Source organism: Zalophus californianus, chromosome 7, assembly GCF_009762305.2.
Source record: "Zalophus californianus isolate mZalCal1 chromosome 7, mZalCal1.pri.v2, whole genome shotgun sequence".
In the NCBI taxonomy this organism is placed as follows: Eukaryota; Metazoa; Chordata; class Mammalia; order Carnivora; family Otariidae; genus Zalophus; species Zalophus californianus.
The window spans coordinates 77,499,429-77,519,482 of NC_045601.1; the positions used below are offsets into that span (position 1 = coordinate 77,499,429).

Sequence of the window (20,054 nt, forward strand, 5' to 3'; positions counted from 1 at the left end):
TTTTGTGTGGTCATTATTATTCAGTTCATCAGATTTTATAAATTCCTTTGTTATTTCATCTTTGGCCTACTATTATTAGAATTTTACTTTTAATTTTCAAACATTTGAGTATTTTCTAGGTATTTTATTAATATCTCATTTAATTCCATTGTGGTTAGACAACACACTATGGAAGATTTCAAACGTTTGAATCTTATTAAACTTGTTTATGGTATAATAACATATGGTCTATTTTGGCCCACATTCTCTGTGCACTTAAAAGAAATGTGTGCTCTGCAGTTTTTAGTTACAGATCTGAGTTACCATCTGGTGTTGTTTCCTCTCAGCATGAAGAATGTCCTTTAGTGTTTCCTGTAGCACAGGTCTAATGGCAGTGAATTCTCTCATTTTTGCTCATCTGAACAATTATTTATTTTTCCCTCCATTTTTGAAGGCTAGTTTGCCTGCAAGTAGATTTCTGGGTTAGTGGGTTTTTGTTTTTGTTTTTGTTTTTTTTACTTCCATAAAGATGTCACTCCATTGTCTTCTGACTTCTGTTGTTCCTAATGAGAAGTAAGACAACTTTGGAATGCTGTTCCCTGTCTGCAATGTTTCATTTGCCCCCCTCTGGCAACTGTCTTTGTCTATAGATTCTATGTCTTTGAATTTCCTATGTTTTTCCTCCCCTTCTGAGACTTCCATTACAACATTACCTTTTCAACAATATTAAGAGGGCAACTGAGAACCATTTTCATCATTATTTAGTTAAATTAGAAAGAGATAAATAAAAGCCTATGTGGATCAATTTAAAAAAAGAAAAGAAAAGCCTAAACTGAATTTTTGTTAAGTAAATACTGAGTTAGTGATTAAAATTACAGGGATATTTGAAAACCATGCTACCAAACGTAACATTTACCTATGAAACTAAAAGAATTTTTCCTAGTTACCTTCATAATTACTTAAATTGGTATTAACTATATTATTTGTGTTATTCAAATTATGGCACTATAAAAAAGATGAAAAATAACACCATACCTTAAGAAACTCCAAGTTACTTGTCCAGGGCATTTTTGCATTATCTAGATCAAATTTTCTATTTTTGTCTGAGCTGTAAGATATTCTGAAGCTATCATCAGAAGTATGTGTTTCTAGCCTTATTTTTAATTTCTTTTTTTACCACAATTACATTCATTCGAGGAGCAAGATGATCCCTGAGGCTACTCAAGAGTGAAGGGGGCAGAAAGAATTAGAAAATAAGATTAAGCAGTAGAGCTACTCAGGCTATAGTAAGGAGTTAGGATTTCATGGTGAGGACGGGTGGGGGTGGAGGGAACTCCACCGGGACAAGGAAATACATGATCTAATTTTCACTTTCAAAAGGCTATTCCAGCTACTCTGAAGGAAAAACTTGCAAGAAACTGATAGTTCAGGGAAGAAAGATGCTGGCTTTGATATAGGTAGTAGAGGTGCTAAGTGGTCAGATTAGAGATATATTCCCAGAGCAGTGCACCTCCTGGTGGACTGAACACAGGGTGAGGGGAAAACAGGCATTCATGAGGCCTCCCAGGTTTTTGGCCTGAGGCAGGGAACACAGAAATTAACAGTGGGTTTGGACATTTTTTTTTTTTTTAAAGACCTTTCAGACATCCAAATGGAGACATGAAACAAGCGTTTGGGAATTTGGGGATAAACAATGCCTTCGATAAAGAAGAGAGTTAAAAATCACTCATACATACAATTCCTCTACCTAGAAATAACAAATATCTACTAATATTTTAGAATAATTCTCTTGAACCTTACTAAATGCACTTGAAAAATAACCTTCTCTAAATGCTTTTACCCAAGAGTGACTATATATAAATATCTCAAAAAGGAAATAAAACTGTAATTTAAAGCAGAAGTCCCCTTTGATCATAGTTTTTTAGCATCCTAAGGTTTTCTCTGAAAGATTTGAGAAAAACTTTCATTAAATAAAAGTGCTATCATGTGGGATAGTATCTGTCATCCCTAAATATATTGAAGTCAATTTTCTACTATAGCAAACCAAGATGCTATGTGAACTGACCAACTATAACAAGTGAGAAATGATCTGTTAGCTATTTATCACTTAAGATTACAAATGATCACTATTTTATAACATTACTATTATCACTGCACTTTGTTCATTCCTTGATTTTTTTATGGTTAACCAGTGCAATTTCATAATTACTTCACCACCTGATATAAATACAACCCTACCTTTTCAAAGAAGAGAGACATTCAACTTTGTACTGGGTATAACCCCTAAAGGGCTATGGAATCAATGAAAAGGTGGCTATTTTTAGCTTAAATTTTGGACTATGCAGTAAAATTTTAAATGCAACCATACTATCTAAAATGCCTTACTAGAATCATTAAAAAAAAAAAAAAGAAAAAGAAATCAAAGAAATCAAAGAAACTCCCTTCCCCCCCACCCAAAAAAAAGATTTAGAAGTTCTAAAAATATACAGATTGGCCATCCAGTAATCCCTCAGCAATGAGGGTTTTATGAATCTCTGTTTGCTGGAAACAGCTTCATATTTGTTCCCCAGAGTTTTTAAATGTGAGAGCTATTTATGTATGTGCACAGTTACGTTCTATCCCCTTAAACAAAAGGACACTTAGCCACTCCCGCTTTCTAAACTTCTAGGCTTCTCAACACAGGGTGTTACTCTAGTCACTACATACATGAACAAAGGCCAGGCAATGAAAACTAGTCATAAGTCCCAGGACAATTTGTGTCTAAATACACACACACACACACACACACACTGACACATAACTGGTAATGCAAAAAAAAAAGGTTTTAAAATCTTTAAAAAAAGATGAAGTTTAAAAGTTTAAAAACCTTTTTTACAAGATGAAGTACAACTTGTATAACACAAAACTTTGGGAGGATATACTTTGTGGTGCACACAGTTCTGCACCATGGTACGAAACGAAGATCGCTCTGCAGAAGGGGCACCTCTGCAGGAGGCAAACAGTTATCATTCCACTTTCTTTTGGAAGTAGTGTCCTTATTTACCTTATTTTATTTATTTATTTATTATTTTTTATAGATTTTATTTATTTGACAGAGAGAGAGAGAATGCGTGCACAAGCAGGGGGGAGCGGCAGAAGCAGAGGGAGAATCAGACTCCCCGTTGAGCAGGGAGCCCGATGCTGGGCTCGATCCCAGGACGCTGGGATCATGACCTGAGCCGAAGGCAGACGCTTAACACACTGAGCCACCCAGGCGTCCCAATTTACCTTATTTCAAATGCATATTTAAAGCATTTTTAATGTCATATTTGCTCCTATATCCCTATTATCTATGAGATCTTGATCTTGCCAAATGGGTCTTTTTTCAAAAACATACACCCCCCAAATCAGCATGCAATTAAACCAATTTTTATAGAATCATTTCAGGCCTTTAATAATTTAATTCAGTGTAATGAAAATAAAGTTTACTGAAAGACTAAAGTCACTGAGATGGTTAATGAATCTCTCCAGATCCTTAATTTATCATTTGAGGAACAATATAATGTCTCCTTTCGGCAGTTATTTCAAAAAAAGTCAAAGTTGTAAAAATTAAAAGCTGTCATTAATAGCAAAGGTCACTTTATCATTCCCTGATTGGTAAAACAGCTAACAAGTAAAAGGCATAATAAGTCACATAATTATATTTTCATCTTCATTTTGTACATAATACAAACAACTAAACATTCATTTTAGGGAAAATTTTAAAGTTATTTTAAATACATTTAGAAGTTGTTGACATTTTAAACTATTAAGGATTAATGTCCAACACAACAAACAAGTCATTGAATGATTCCCAGGTAGTGTGCCAATAACTAAAAATAAATTACACATGAGAACAAGTACTGGCAGCCACTAGCAAAAACAACCCATCTTAAATTCTTCTTTTACATTTAAAAAATATAATCACTGAAAAAAAAGATGGTACTTATGTTTATGAGTTTTTTCTTTTTTTTTAGTTCTTGGACATTTAAGAACTCTAAATTTGATTTACCAAGAATCCTTCCTATCTAGGCCACTGTTACCTATCCTTAAGATTTAATTGCATAACATGGTAGTTCACATATTCCCATAATCCCCCTAGTTTCAATTTTAACAAATTATCCCTAACAGCATCATTAAAACTACTGTTAGCTATAATATTGTTGGAGGAAATTAACAACCTAGGTAGAAGTGTCATCTATAACACCCCATTCCTTTACACCATTGAAAAAAAAAAAAAAAAAACAACCACCAGGAAAAAATACACACTCACAGACTTCATACTGATAGATGATTCCCTTTAAAAATGCATCACAAATGCTATTAATTCCATAAATTTTTTAAACATCACCTTTGATCAACCCTGTGTAAAAGAAATTATCTGCCTCCATCTGAGCTCATTCCTCTACCTTCATCCAATATTACAGGGCACTTCTAATTTTTGCCTCCTAGGATGGGGAAGCCTTTCACAAGCAAAAACTACCCTGAGCAATGCTACTGTGTCCGTGATGAGAGAAGAATTCCAGTTTTGCCTCACAGATCCGTATGTTTGCTGAAGCTAGCAGGAACGGCAAAGGGAAAAGAAAGGGAGGGAGGCAAGATGGCAAGAGAGAAGGAAAAAAAGGGGCACTGTTGGTCTCTGGCGGGCTAACGAAGGAATCCCAGTGGCATGCTCGCTAACAGGAACATCTCCCTTCACCTAGATCCCTGTGGCTCCCGTGGCTCTAAATATAGGTTAGGCAAGGTCCTAGTTTTATAAGATACATGGATTTTATGAAAATGGATACTGTAATCATTAGGTAAATTGACAGCTGCATATATAATAAAACATTCCATCAAGTGAAAAGGGTATTTTATCAGTATCTGTATAATACTTCATTATTTTAATGTACCTGAACTATGTTTTTGGAACTGCCATAAGAAAGCTGGTTTTAATAAAATATAGGATCATGTGATGTGGGAATATTACTCACAAAATACATTCAATTTGGTCTGCTATACACTCTTAGGTAGAAATTGATGCCCAGAAAAGTCCATGGTTAGGAAAACAGAGCATAAATTTATTGTCAGGATGCAGAGGCAGGGGATTCTTCAATAATGAATGGAAAGGTAGGATTAAGTTTCAATTTCTTTAACTGCTCATATAGAGTTAGCCATTGATATTTTAAAAGGAACAGATTAAAGAAGAAAAATGGTGATAGAAAATTTGAAAATACAACCCATCTCAGGGAATACCAAGATTCCATCTGACTGGTGCAGAAAGCACTCAAAATACAGGCATGGGTGGTGGGGGGGTGGGGGGGCATCTGGCTGGCTTAGTCGATGGAGCGTGCGACTGTTGACCTGGGGGTCATGAGTTTGAGTCTCATGTTGGGTCTAAACATTACTTAAAAATAAAGTCTTAAAAAAAATACACACATGGGGAATATTTTATACCCTCTGTAGTCTAAGCTGGGAATATAAAATTGATACAGGGGGAAAAAATGCAGAAATGTAGTTAAGAGGGTAAACAAATCCTACCAAAAGAAAGGAAATAATCAGGACTTGTAAACAATGATACAACTATAATTGTAGATGATATAAATAATGGATTTTGAAATCTAGTCATCTCAAGGCACTTCTTAAAGCATAAACATTTAGACCCTCTTAAGAGAAGTCATGAACTATACCTCTCCCCTAATAATTTTGATAAAGACAAATTCTTGGCACCATCTGCAATATAAAACTACCCTATGTAGCAAATATCATCATTATATGGTCCTTTACAGGGTTAAAACAGAAAAGTATGTTTCTTCAAGTGGATCAAGAAATAAAGATGATTTATAACTTTTATTTTCAACTGCTTGTTTTTGAGTGAGTGCTGATTTTAACTTGTCTTAATTTTCACAAGTGTTTAGATTCAAACTGAACAGAAAATTCATTAGCAGTAGTTAATCTCTGTTTTAATGTCTATTTTAAATGCAAGCATGTTTTGGTGAGCTGTGAACTCATTCACGAAAAGAGATGATGGCCCTTGTAACAAAGCATAAACTAATTTGAATTGTAAATTTAATTACATTAAATTACCAAAATAAAATGAGCTTTCAACAAGAGCAACTTTACTGCCCACCAAGAAGCATAACAAACTTGCTGAGAATTTCAGTTCTGTCTCCCAGAGGCCAACCCAGCCCCTTACTGATTGTGAATACAATGCAGACAAAACACACCTAAAATTTCTTGACAAATTTAATATGCTTCTCCGTATGTGCCTACAACGTTACAAGGGAGCCAAGAGGGTCGGCCAGGTCATGGATAGACACTGTGCTGTCTCTCACTTAGAAAATTTTAAATAATTTTATTGTAGTTTGAAAAATCTTAAGATTATACATTAAAAATATACATATTTTAAAAGAAGGGAAACTATTTCATGCCAAATAAGGAAATGATATATTTTCAATCAATTATAATTTTGAGGCTACAACTAGACCTTCAAGAGTTGCTCTGAGAATAAAGTACAACTCTTTAGGTGCTAAAATATAATTTAAAGGTACCAAATCATAGAAATCACTGTCACTTTTAAAAGAAAGTGATGCTTTTCTTTAGGGAATCTATTTTACTCATTAAGTAGTCTATTCATTCTAGGAAATTTCACTGATAACTATATAAAAGTAAATGCCTTGGGGCACCTCAGTGGTGCAGGTAGTTAAGCATCCAACTCAGTTTCCGCTCAGGTCACGATCTCAGGGTCCTGGGATCGAGCCCCACATCAGAGTCTACTTAAGACTCTCTCTCTCTACTTCTGCCCCTTTTTCCCACTCTCTCTCTCTCTCTCCCAAATAAATAAATAAATCTTTAAAAAAATAAATGTCTTTTTTAGCCTCACTAGAGAATCAGGAGAAGAAAAAGTATCAACAGGTTATTCACAAGAAATAACTTTGTCAAAAGGACACAAAGTAGCAATGTGAAGGACAACAGCACAGGCTATCAGTACTTACTTTGGAAGTTAACACATAAACACAAAACAAAACTTCCGAGTGGGGGAGGAGGGTCGGTCAACAAACGGGTGGTGTATACCAAGGACAGTGGTCCAATCTAGCAATTTTTGTGACTAGCAATTTCTATATACAACACAAACCACCAAGATACCATTCTTCTTCAAAGAAATTACTAACAGCAGCGATGCTTGGGGGCAAACAATTCATTTAATTATTTGAGTGCCTGCTTAGTGTCAGGCAGGGTTCTAGCCACCGAGCTTACAGATGTGAACAAGCCACACACGGTCCTTAAGCTCATGAAGCTTGCCTTCCACTGGGGCAAGAAGGACACTTGTGATCATACCCATACCCCTGACCTCAGCCATCCCCATAAGATGATGAATCCTTAATCTTTTCCTACACCTTAGATTCTCTTCTGAGCTGCAGACACACACTTTGATTCTCATCTCAAATTCCACAAGTCTAAAATGAATTCATCATCTTCCATAAAAGATGTGCTTAAACCTGTTTTCCAATAATATTCCCCAGCTCAGTGAAATGGCACCTGCATTCTAAAATCACCCAACCTGGAAACCAAGCTAAGCCTTATTCTTAACTCCGGCCTGCCTCTCTGTCATTTGCCCCAGTTCCTGCAGACTCCTGTCTCATCAGTAAGCAAGTCCATCTTTCAAATTCTCCCTCCTTTAAAATTCACCTTTCTCTACCACCACTCTCATGTCCTTGACTTAGAAGACCCTCAAATCTCTCATTTAAATTATTCAGATGGTTTCTTTGTCAATCTAACTTCCTGCTTCACCCCTCATGATGCATCCTCAACACAAATACCAAAGATTTTTTCCTAAATTGCAAATCCTTCTAAGTTAATTTCCTGCTTAAAGTCCTTTTAATTATACCCTTTTGCCTTAAATAATGAAAATAATTGTGACTACTGTTTTCCTACTACAGATGGTTCCTGATTTACCATGGTGCAATTTGCAATTTTTTGACTTTATGATGGTGTGAAAACGATACGCATTCAGTAGAAACTTAACTTCAAATTCTGAACTGTGATCTTTTTCCAGGCTAGAGGTACAATACTCTCTCTCACGATGCTGGGCAGGGCTGTGAGCTTCAGCTCACAGTCAGCCAGGAATCACAAGGGTGAACAACCCATACACAGACAACCATTCTGTTTTGCACTTTCAGCACAGCATTAAATAAGCTACATGAGATATTCAGCACTTTATTACACAATAGACTTTGTGTTAGATGATTTTGCCTAACTGCAGGCTAATGTAAGTGTCCTGCGCACATTTAAGGTAGGCTAGGCTACACTATGATGTTTGGTAGATTAGGTGTATTAAATACAGTTTTGAGTTACAATATTTTCCCCTTATGATGGATTTATTGGGACCTAACACCAAAAGTTGAGGAAGGGCTGTACTTCCTATTTGCTGGGAAATTTATGAGGGGTATTTTAAACACATTGTGGGAGAACTGAAATTTATTACCGATGTGAGATGGCTCTGCTCTGTCATATCTTTTTCCTCCACACAACAAATTCCTTAGTAATACATATAAGATTCTTTACGGTCTAAACCCTACCAACTTATTGATCCTTACCTGGTGCTACAGCCTCATCTACTACTCTTCAACCATAACCAAACACTGAAATCACTAGAAAATCAATTCTTTTTCCTGCTTTCTTACTCCTTCTCCCTAGAATCACAACCCACCTTCACCTCAGGGTCATACACATCCTCAAAGAGCTAATGCAGCTGACCTATGGGTTAGGTGATCAAGTTTTTTTTTTTTTTTTAATAATTCCACAGTCTTCAGAATATTTCCCTATCCAAGCATGTACTATTGTATAACTATCTGTTCAGCATCTATTTTTGCTACCAAACTTGTGTCACTAAAATAAGAGCTCCACTTCGTGAATGAAATGCTCAAATTGAGGCTGTGCCCAGAGCACTCAGTAAAGTTTGGCTGCAGGAATTAATTATTATTCAAAAAATGACCGATAGGACAGCACATTGGAGTCAAAAAAGATGTGAGAAATAATACTGGAAACATTGGTTTGGGCAGATGAACATCTGTAATGCCAACATAAAGATCTTATTTCTATAGCCCAAGAAGATCTACTGGAGGTCTTCAAACAGAGGATGGACAAAATTTGATGTATTAAGGAAATAGTGAACAGTAATTTGATATGAGAGGCTGAGGGGAGGAGATAAGTAAGGAGACAATTTAAAAGGTCCAGAAAGGGATGTCTAGGTAGCTCATTTGGTTAAGCATCTGCCTTCAGCTCAGGTCATGATCCCAGGGTCATGAGATCAAGTCCCACATCGGGCTCCTTGCTCCGCAGGGAGGCTGCTTCTCCCTCTGCCTGCCACTCCCCCTACTTGTGCTCTCTCTCTCCCTGACAAATAAATAAAGTCTTTAAAAAAAATTTTTAATTAAAAAAAAACAAAAAAGGTCAGAAAGAGTTGAGGAAAAATAGAGTTCATTTTGAGACAAGCCGATTTCCAGAAGCTGGCTGCTATCCATGTGCTAATGTCCACCTTTTCTCACTGTCTCATGTGAAAAATCCTTTCACATAAATCATTTTCTCATACAAATTTCTTATCACTACCAAAACTAGCATGAAGTTGAAATTTTGAGTCTAATGCTCCATAGTCAGAGTTAAGTCCTGAAGGTTCAAATTTGAAAGTTTTAAGAACAGCCGCAAATGGTTGGGACTGCCCGAGAAAGAATGGGGGAGACAGAGGGCTGAAGGTGGCACCTTGGCCCCATTTACATGACTGAGCAAAGGAGAAAGAGCCACTGGCATGATCAGGGCAAGGCGGAGGACCACCAGAGTGTAACCTGGATGTAAGTACAAACTACAAACAGTGGTGCAGCAGCCCCAACCATGATGCCTCCCTGGAAGGACTCAGTCTTCTCTCTATGGCCATAGAAACTTCTGGGTGAACACTTAACAAGCTTCCAGGCAAAATTCCATTTAAAAAGAGGCCATCCTCTATCTGAACACTGAAACTGCAGTAAACTATTCATCAAATTACTACTCTGATAGCCTTCTCTGATGACTCTTACTTTACAACATCATAATTTTAATTAAACATTTTCCACAATGATAAAAACTCAAGACCATGTAGGAGTTTCTCCCTCTCCTTCAGACTGATGTTTTTAAGCAGAGTGTTGGTAAATTTGGTAGGAATAGGAAGTTTATTTTTAAAAATCCTTCTGTAGAATCCTTTCTAACATGAAATGGTAAGAAAAGCAAAATTCCTTTACTTGAAAATTATGAAAGTTTCCGTTTAAACAGTGATTTGTGTAAACTCTATAAAAATCCTCTCAAAGTATTAGAATATGATTACCTTAAAAATATATGTCAGTCCGCACAATTTCTGAGTTCTTATTCTAGGAAAAGAGACCGCACAGAAAGGATGGAACAATGGTATGGAAACTTACCATCCTCTCCAACTGGACTCTTTATTGCAGACTTATTGCTTCCATGTGTTAAAAAAAAAAAAAAAATCAAACCTTTAAGCCAACCCCAATCCCTAAAATTTTTGGCACTCTTATTGAGCATTGAATCCAGAGGGGGAAAAAAAAAAACTTTTTTTTAATCACAAGCCTATCAGAGTCAAGATTTATTTCATCATTATGGGAATGTGTTTGAAATTAATAATAAAGGTTGGTTTCTCCAAGGCTTAAAGAAATTATACTATTTAAAGCTATTAAATACCACACATTATTTGCCCTTGATATTTAAATAAATAATGCCTATTTTGAACATTGCAATCTAGAGCATATAATATAAATTAATTAGAGGAATATTAAAATGGATGAGGTTTACACATTTCTTTTGGCACAGTAATGATTTTTTTAAAAGCTGTGTTTACATAAAGCTGAGGAATACAAACATCACATATAATTAATTTATATAATTTTCTGAAGCAATGAAATCTTTGCTCAAACTACACAACGAGGTCAATGAATTACCTAAATTCTGTCATCTTTGCACTTTTCTACAAATCAGGGTGCACGATGGAATGCGTAAGTCCCTAAAAGCAGCATATCTCCAACTTCCAGTGTGTGTCAAATGAAAGAAGGAAAAAGTTCCCTCACCCCCAAAGTGAGAACAGATGGGAATGTAAAATTAGATGGGAAGAGACAGTGAAGCTTTGGATGACTGACCAAGAAATCTTCCCCAGGGGTGGGGGGCCCATATACCAGACCTCTTTTTGTTCTGCCTCCCAGTTAACTTCCAAATTCAATCCAATAGGAATGCAAAGCAGTTCTTAGATTCGATGCATTGGTTTTGATTTCTGTAAGCATTCATATAAATTTCACGAAGAAGCTATTGACAAATCCATTTTAAAAATGCTATGTTTAATCACTTCCATGAGTTTAACATGACTTCGAACTAAGCCTGTTAACAGTGAGTATTTTTTTGATAAAATAAATGGCTTTAGGAAAAGGGACAACAGGCAAGAACAAACAAGATGCGGACAATGAATCCCTTGTAGGATGGAGGAGCCACCTGCCGTAAATTGGAAAGTTATGTAAATAAAGTAGGAATACACTTCATATTCATTCTTGTCATATTTTATCTGTACAACTAAAAAAAAAAGCTTAAGAGTAATGCAGGCAATACTTCCTATATCTAGCAGAAAAATGTTCTACTGATACTCAATCTTATACAGCATGATATAATTTTTCTATCTGAAAATACCAACTATAAACTTGAAAGAATACTCCCTATAGTGCCTTCTTGTCTTCAATATTTTTTATGTTTAACAGGGGTAATAATTTAAAACTGAAGGGAAACTAAAAATGGTGTTCTCAGATTCGAATGTACTTAAAAACACTAGTTTTATTGTGAATCGCTATTCTCTTAAAATACTGTGATATTAAAAGCAATTTTTTGTAAGATTAACCGTGACCTTTTGAAGAACTACCAGAGATCTTCCAGAAAATAGTGCTTGTGGAGCAGATTTTTGGGTGTGTGCTCAATTTTTACGTAAAATTTTCATCCATTGATACAATAATGAAAATAACTCAGGATTTTAATCAATAGTGCTCAAAATTTATAGATCATTCTCATCCATAATTTCAAACTTGTTTTCCAAGACAATATAAGTTCTCTGTGTACCTTTTCCCTGCTGTCCCCAAAAAACTGGCTTTCAAGACCTTAACCCTGTTTTACCTTTTTTTAAATCTTACATTGTAGTTTATACAACAAAAAGAAATATAGAAATATGAATCATTCCAAGTGGTGAAAGCAACTGTACCTCACACTTAAGTAATTTCAGTTTAAACAATCCAAGGCACTGGTAACGTGATAGAGGTTTCACTTATAACAGGGAACGAGGCCTTCCATAAAAAAGATGCTCAGTATAGGACACTGTACTTAGTTGAATATGTGCATGAAATAATTACTGAAAAGCAGATCTTATTCTTCAGATTACTCTGAGTTATGCGCAAACATTATTACTGAAAAAGGGAAAAAAAATCTCTCAAGGCATCTTTTTTCCCCCCTCTCTTATCAATACATAAAAGTCACAATAGGCAAACATTTGGGGATACTGTGTTGATTTTATTAAAATTCATTTTCCATACTTTACTCAAGCAGAAACACCTATATTTTCAAATTCATCCTCATCCTAATAAATCCAAATACTAATCCCCCAAAACATCAAATGCTGATCCCTCTACCTTATTGCCTTAATTCATTTTACAGTTAGTTGGTTGAGTGATTTTTAACATGGAACACAGAACTTTTTATAATAAATTTAAAACTTCTATTTTCCTCTTGGGTCTCGGGGGAACTTTGAATAAAGAATGCATATGCACAAACTCAACATTTACTCAAGATTCCTGTCCTAGCTCCAGATCTTCCACTGTCCTTTTAAACTGGGTGAGTCCAACACACTCTGGACAACAACCACTAGTGTGTAAAAGGAATGGGGTCAGATTAGGTCACGATTTCTCAGGCTGTAGCCTGCAGACACCTATGGGCATATTCTTGGGAGTCAGAGAGGGTTACATGGTGTCTTCATGTTATGCCATAAATATAATTATATTTTGGATAATCTCATTCACAACTGTTACCACCAATCATTATCACATAATTTCAGGATCTGATTTTAACACAGTGGTTATGATCTTGTTCGTGTGAGCTTTTTGTAATGACTGTGTTTAACTCGTAATAGGTGTTCCTCAAACTGAAATTCACAAATGTATTCTTGAAGCCTGATATTTTTCTGTTAACACAAGTCCACGTACTATTGAAGACTGTTAGACATTAAATCAGATGATCTTTCTAATTCTTTTCAAGTCTGAAAAATATGTTACACTCAACTGCCGCTTACTAATAATTTATGGAGATCCAGCTTAAGCACACTTTGAGAAAACAGACTTCAAAGGAGGAGTTATAATTTCTAATTCTATGTTCTACTTGTTTTCTTTTTACATTTAAATGCAAATGAAATTTTCGAGATGACAAAATGGCATTCAGTGAGCAGAATGAATAAGGCTATCAGATCAAAGTTCTCTTACCAAGTCACTATCATTTCAAATGATTTAGTGGACTACGTATTAACTAGGAGTCAGAAAATTCCACTTTCGCATCTGACTTGAAAGAGCATCTTAGTGTTAAGAGTGATTTGTTCTCATGACCCCCACTTTTTTTTGTTTTACAAAGTTAGTACATTATGCTACTCAATGAATAAAATGTACAATAAATACCAGGCACTCATGTTATATAATAAGTAGTATGCTTCACATTTTAATTTATATAATAAATAAAAAAACAAATCTGCAAAACTCAAATATTTGCTTTTCCTAATTTTTGTTAGTGACAATATAAATAACGTATAAAAATAACAGCATAGTTTTTTACTATAAATCATGGATTATATCGATCTAGTTTTAAAAACATTTATGTTTAAGTCTGCTTCATCTAATTTAAAAATATTTACAATGCTGTCGATTTGCACTTAAAGATAATTTAATATAGAAATTAAATGTCTATTTTGGCACTGGTTAAAAATCACTGTTTACTGGTTAAAAGTTTAACTTATAAAAACTTATCATTACACATAATCTTATATCAAATTTTTAAATGATATACTCTTGAAGGAATTCTCAACTTAACATGTATCTTAACAACAGAATCATCTTAACACCAGTAAAGAGAAGTAAAATGTTTGCAAACTTGCAAACATTAAATTAAGATAGTCTTAATTTAAAATGCATATACTTCACATTTAAAATAGCTATTGAATTTTTAATTTAAAAAATTAGGAAAAATGAAACTCATTTAGATCATCTTATTCCTATCTGTGATATAAATGCAAACAAAAGTTTTAAACAAAAATCCTTCATAAGGCAGTATGTGGGATTTTTTTCCCTAATTTGCAGCAGTTTCTACTTTTTAAAAAGAAGGTTTTAAACCATTTCTAAAGCATGGCTAATAGCATAACACAATTTGATTATTAATTAAACTAATAAAATCACTTACTGATTCTGAAATTATTTAGTGAATTTATAATAATTGACTTTTGACAGATGCATTTTTTTGTTAAGGTGAAGGCTTTGAAAATCTAAGATCAACATATTGCACAATAAGTTTAAGTTTTATCAAAAGAGAAATAGCACATTCAGATTTAAAAGTTTTCTTGTTCTACTAGCAAACATAACTAACATCAGTTTTGTAAACTCATTTCAAACTTTCTTCCTATAAAGGAATTTTCAGCTTTTATTACTTCAAGATTTCTTTTCTAGAAGATGTAATTAGACCATCAACTAAAGGACGGTAGAGTCGAATGGAAACCGTGCATTTCCAAAAAGTGCATACTTTTATATATTGTGATAAGGAACTTTTTTCTTGGAATAGACAAGTGTAACTGCACAAATGTTAAAACCGGTGCCAAAAAGTTACTCTACCTGAACTGTAGAGCTGATCTCCGACGCAAAGCCGCCTGTCAAGGGAGCCTCATGGCTGATTAGCAGTCGCCCTGTTTTGATCACAGACTGAAAGAGAAAAGGAAAATCTGATGCTGAAGAGAATACATGTTTTCAAGTATATGATGGCAGTTTTGATTAAGGAATAAAAACAACGTATTTCAATCCAATAAATAATTAAAAATTAGTAATACAGTTTTAGGCCAAATAAGTTGTAACTTTCTCTCACTGCAGTTATTTGATATTTGCACTGTTACAAAAATTTTCAATATAGTTTATAGTCCTACAAAAGAAAAATGAGATTTGTAATTCTGTCATTAAAAGGCATTCCATTATAAAACACTTCTGTGTTACAAACTAAATTATGGTCTTTCATGTTTTTAATCTCAAAATCATTTTTTCTTCATATTACCTTAAGAATGAAAGTGCTTTCTTTGTTGCATTCATTTTCGGGTGTATTTGCATATAAACAAACAGCCTTGGGAAATAGGGTTTTGTGGAGAAGGAACACATGGAAATAGCATGGAAAAGCTGTAATGCAGGAAAAGCTCAAGCTACTCGATATTCAAGGAAACCTAGCAGGAAGAAATCACTGCAAAAGTACAAGGGTTCCAGCCGTCTTTGTTCATGTGCATTAAAATCTGGTTAACCACCACAACTCTATTTTAACCTAGAAAATGTCACAAACAAAAAGATGTAATCTCAATACTGGCTCAGTGTGGTTGTTCGCCCAGCGTGATATACTCTGTACCATAATAAATCAAAAAGAATAGCTTATGATATCATAGCAGGATGACAGCTGTGTTGGAAGGTAAAAAATATTAAAATCAATAGCAAGTTACTGCTTCAAATATATTGAATAATTAACATGTTGCCAAAGAGCAGGGATAATGTCTCTGCTACATGTCTAATAATGTGATATCACCTTTCTTAAATTATACATTAATATTTTGTGAATATAAGATCTTCCAAGCAAATATATGTATATAAATTAAAAGACTGCCTTCATTCTAAGCAATTAGAGTTTAAAACCTTAAAAGGAACAGATGTTAAACTCCAAGATATGGCCAGTAGCCATGAAAAAAATAAGTTATTGTGTCTACTGAGTACATAGTGACTTAAAAACATAAAATTTTATGAACACCTTAATGAATACCATCCCCGCCCCCAGTGAAATTCTAACCTTCGTATACTGGTATTTGGATTTTAGGACTGTGATTAATTATGCCATTTATGAAAGTAGCAAATTTAAATTTTAACGCACCTGGTTAGAAATATACAGAGACAGAAATAGTCCACAATTACGAAAAAAAAAAAACAAAAAAACAAATGTGTTCTCAAAGGACTCTCTAAAAGAAGTCCTGACCTAAAGGACTACCAGTTAAAAAAACAGATTTGACAACTAAACCTTTCTTATCGCTCTGAAACCCGAAAGTCTGCCAATGTATAAGTGCCCAAGGATGACATAGCTAAAATCCATCCCAGCTAGAGGATGCATCTTAAATCCCTGGGAGGTAGAAATGAGAAACTTCTATAAAAATGCTGCTGTTACCTTAAACCTCCACACAACAGAATTGGTATTTTTGATTTGAGCTGAGTTCTATCCAAGATCGAATGACAACCTTCAGAATGATTCCTGAAGGCCAATAAGCAACCAGGGCAGGGAGCCTGGCTTCCTATAGCCTGCAGAATATACTGGGGAAACGAAGTACAGATGTAGCCAGGGCGAAAGCTTCCAACCCTTGGAGTTTATGCAACATGATGAAATCTGGAGACCTGCCGAGTGTCCTTCAGCAGGCGTAAGGCTAGATAAACCGAGACATAGCAATATAGTTGGATATTATGCAGCCACAAAAAAGACTGAGGACAGGGAAAGATGCCTATGGTAAATGAACTGATAATATGAGCAAACTGCAGAACAACATAATCTCATTTTTACAAAAAAAAAAGAATAATCAAACAAACACCACAGCAGTGGGGACACCAATATACATAGCTGTATGTCCTGAGCCAACATGTGTAAATAGTCTGGAGGGATTCATTCCAAACTACCAAAACTTGTTTCTCCTAAGGAGTGACAGTGAAGGAATTCTTGGGAAAAGACTATGTAAAATGCATTTTTATATTATCGCAAGTATTCCCAATAAGTCATTATTAAGTAAAAGTAAAGCCCTTGAATTAATGCTGAAAGTAACAAGTACACACTGTTGTAGTCATAATCTCCTCAAAAAAACCTAACAATTTTTTTAATGATATTTTAGGAGTAGCTTCCAGTACAAGAGAACCCTAAGGTCCCAAGCTCCAGCAGGAAATAAGCACACTAAGAACACAGGGAGTCAGCCTTCCCTTGCCAGTCTCCGTAGATTGTGCTCCATGGCAGGATGATGACCAGCTCACCTCTTGGCCCTTAAACTGTTGGACCCTACACAACATGCTCAATGAGCTATTAGCATCAGAGAACATGAAGCTTTTCAACACCTCCGTACGTGTGTTATGTGCCTGTGTGTTCTCGGATCAGGAGTTATGCTGACAGTTACAGAAGAAATTCCAGAAATTTCTAAAATATCAAGAGCTAAAGGTTAAACACAATGAAAAGTAATAACACTGTGAGTTTCTGGAAATTATTATGGTATACAAACTAGTGAGAGACAGTGTGGCAAGAAGAGAGGAGTCAGAAATAATGATCATCATCAACAACTGGTTGTCCCATAAGTTGCTATGTGCTAGGCTGTGAGCTGAGCATTTCAGATTGATTACTTAATTTAATTTGTAAAGCACCTAAGTTTCATTTTTGCTTCTTAAAGTCAACTCTTGATATCTGAAAAGTATTAAAATGTGTAAAATAAAATTACAACAAAATTCTGAAAAATGCCAAAATTAAGAAGTAACTGTGATATTTTCCAAGTCATATCACCAAACAATTAGCATATATTATTAATGACTGAGTCTATAAATACAGTTCAGTAATTTTGTAAGATATAATTAAATTCAACATGGAATGTGCTTTTTTATCATTCATGATTTTAACTTACTAGAATTTCTGAAGATTGTTTCTTTTCCATATTCCTTTGGAAATTATTAACACTTAATATTATGATAATGAGATCACAAATCTAGAAAATTAGAGGCAGTTTTACTCTATTCTTTGTGATTCAATTAGATACTCTGATCAAATTACATGTTTTTGTTCAACTTTAACAGGAATTTCATTTTCACACATTTAAGCACGATACGCAACTGCCAGGTTATATTGTTAGCCAAATTTAGCATTTTGAGGTATTTAGTAAAAATTAACATAGTGCCTTTTAACGGGGATAGCCATTAACCTTTTTAAAATAGCTAAAGATATAAATACTAATAATACTTTAAAATTCATTTTCTTTAGAAGAAATTTTTAAAGTTTCAAGTTTTCTTCTGAGATAAACCTATTTCACCACTGGAGGAAAAAAAAAATTTAAGAGGGTTTAAGCAACTTTTCAGTATGAAAAGCTGAACCTATCAGAGCCAGGAAAGATCACGTAAGGCTGGATTTTCCAGTATCTGCTTCTTCAACTTCTTGCCACTAAGACCTGCTCCAGGATCCTGGCCTCGGGCAGATGGAGCACGAGTGAGTTAGAGACAACAAATGGCACCAGGGAAAGCTAAGCCAATTAAAGACTAGGACTGTGAATAACTGTTCTCTGTATCCCCTACCACGAAACAAAAGGGCTTTGTTTCCTACACTGGCTCCAGAAGGTTTGTCAAGAAAACTTTAAAAGCAATTCTGGAAGGCCAGGAGTGAAATAGACTGTGGCTGCTAAGTCAGTTCGCACTGGTCCGCCCTGGATTTCTCTCATGGAGTCTCACTTTCTCACTATTTCAGTTAGCCATCCCTTCCCCTATCAAACTTTCAATACGGAACACACAGCAACTTTGCCAACAACAGAATGCTCAAGACACCTCTGTTCTGATGGGACGCTGACAATGCCTTGTTCCTGGTCTGGCCACTCCGTGACTTTTTCCATTGTCCATCTTCTACCCAGACGTCATTACAAGTGGCTATCACTTCAAGTTATCTATGCAGGATATCTAGTACAATGCTCAAAATATGGTAGACACTCAAGAAAAGTTAATTAGATAAAAGCCTATTACAAAATAATTTCATTATATTAAGTATGTCCTCCTGTGATGTACTGAAGCTATTGCTTTCTTAGAAAGCTCCATTTTTAAGATAGGGCAAAAGTATACTTCAGCACATCCCACAACAATTTAAATACGAAATAACAGACTCCAAGCTGAGGTTATTTTAATGTAGATTTGACAATAAGATATCCATATAAGAGCAAATTGCTAAGTTATACTCCATTAAAGAAACTGCACAGATTTTGGCTGCCCAAACATTGGACATATGTTTTAGTGAATGTAGCCTTTAAAGATTTTAACACAATTCAACCAGGAAAACTGTTAAGCTGTTATTCCAGGAGAAAATGATACAGACAAGCAGACCATTAGGCTTGCATATGCCCAAACGTGTAACACTGACATTCAAAAAGCAAAAAATATGTTTTCTTAATTTCTTACACAAACTCCATGGCAAAACTTTCTCCTACAGAGCACTTCAACCTGACCAACACGAAGTTCAGCGGCCTATTCTAACTGCTGATAAGATAAATTAGGAAAGTAACACTTTGGATAGGCAATTCATAGCCTTTTTAAACATTTTCTATCTGAATATAAAGCTAATGAAAAGCAAAAGAAACACCAAAGCCGGCCTTTACCACTTCCTTTTGAAACAAAATGTTTATAAATACACACAAGCAAAAGTAATAGTAAAATCACACACCTGTGTTTCATTAACCAAAAACGTATTAATCAATATTTAGACACTCCAGAATTATTAAGAACATGATTTAAATTAGCTTCAAATATTATCGCAAATGGATTACAGTTTTTGAAATGTTTTCTTGTTTGGTAGCCAAATGCATTTGAAAAGTTAGCCAGAAAAACTTCACAATTAATCACAGGCTAACAAATGTGTTATAATATGCCCAGCAACTATTATTAATCAGCATGATCTTCATGCACAGACCATGGACTGATACTCCACTGGAGAAATACCAATGCTGAAAGAGAAAGAACAGTCATGAACTC

At 34.9% G+C, this 20,054-nt stretch overlaps 1 protein-coding gene across 3 annotated transcripts in view; it reads right to left on the minus strand.

Annotated features, from left to right (window-relative positions):
* The window catches only part of BCKDHB (branched chain keto acid dehydrogenase E1 subunit beta), a 218,856-nt gene that overhangs the window by 49,739 nt on the left and 149,063 nt on the right, over positions 1-20,054 (minus strand). For all 3 annotated transcript variants that reach the window (XM_027603713.2, XM_027603709.2, XM_027603710.2), the window contains one exon: positions 14,907-14,993. In XM_027603713.2, the coding sequence (XP_027459514.1) occupies positions 14,907-14,993 (87 nt within the window). The remainder of the gene's footprint in view (positions 1-14,906; positions 14,994-20,054) is intronic.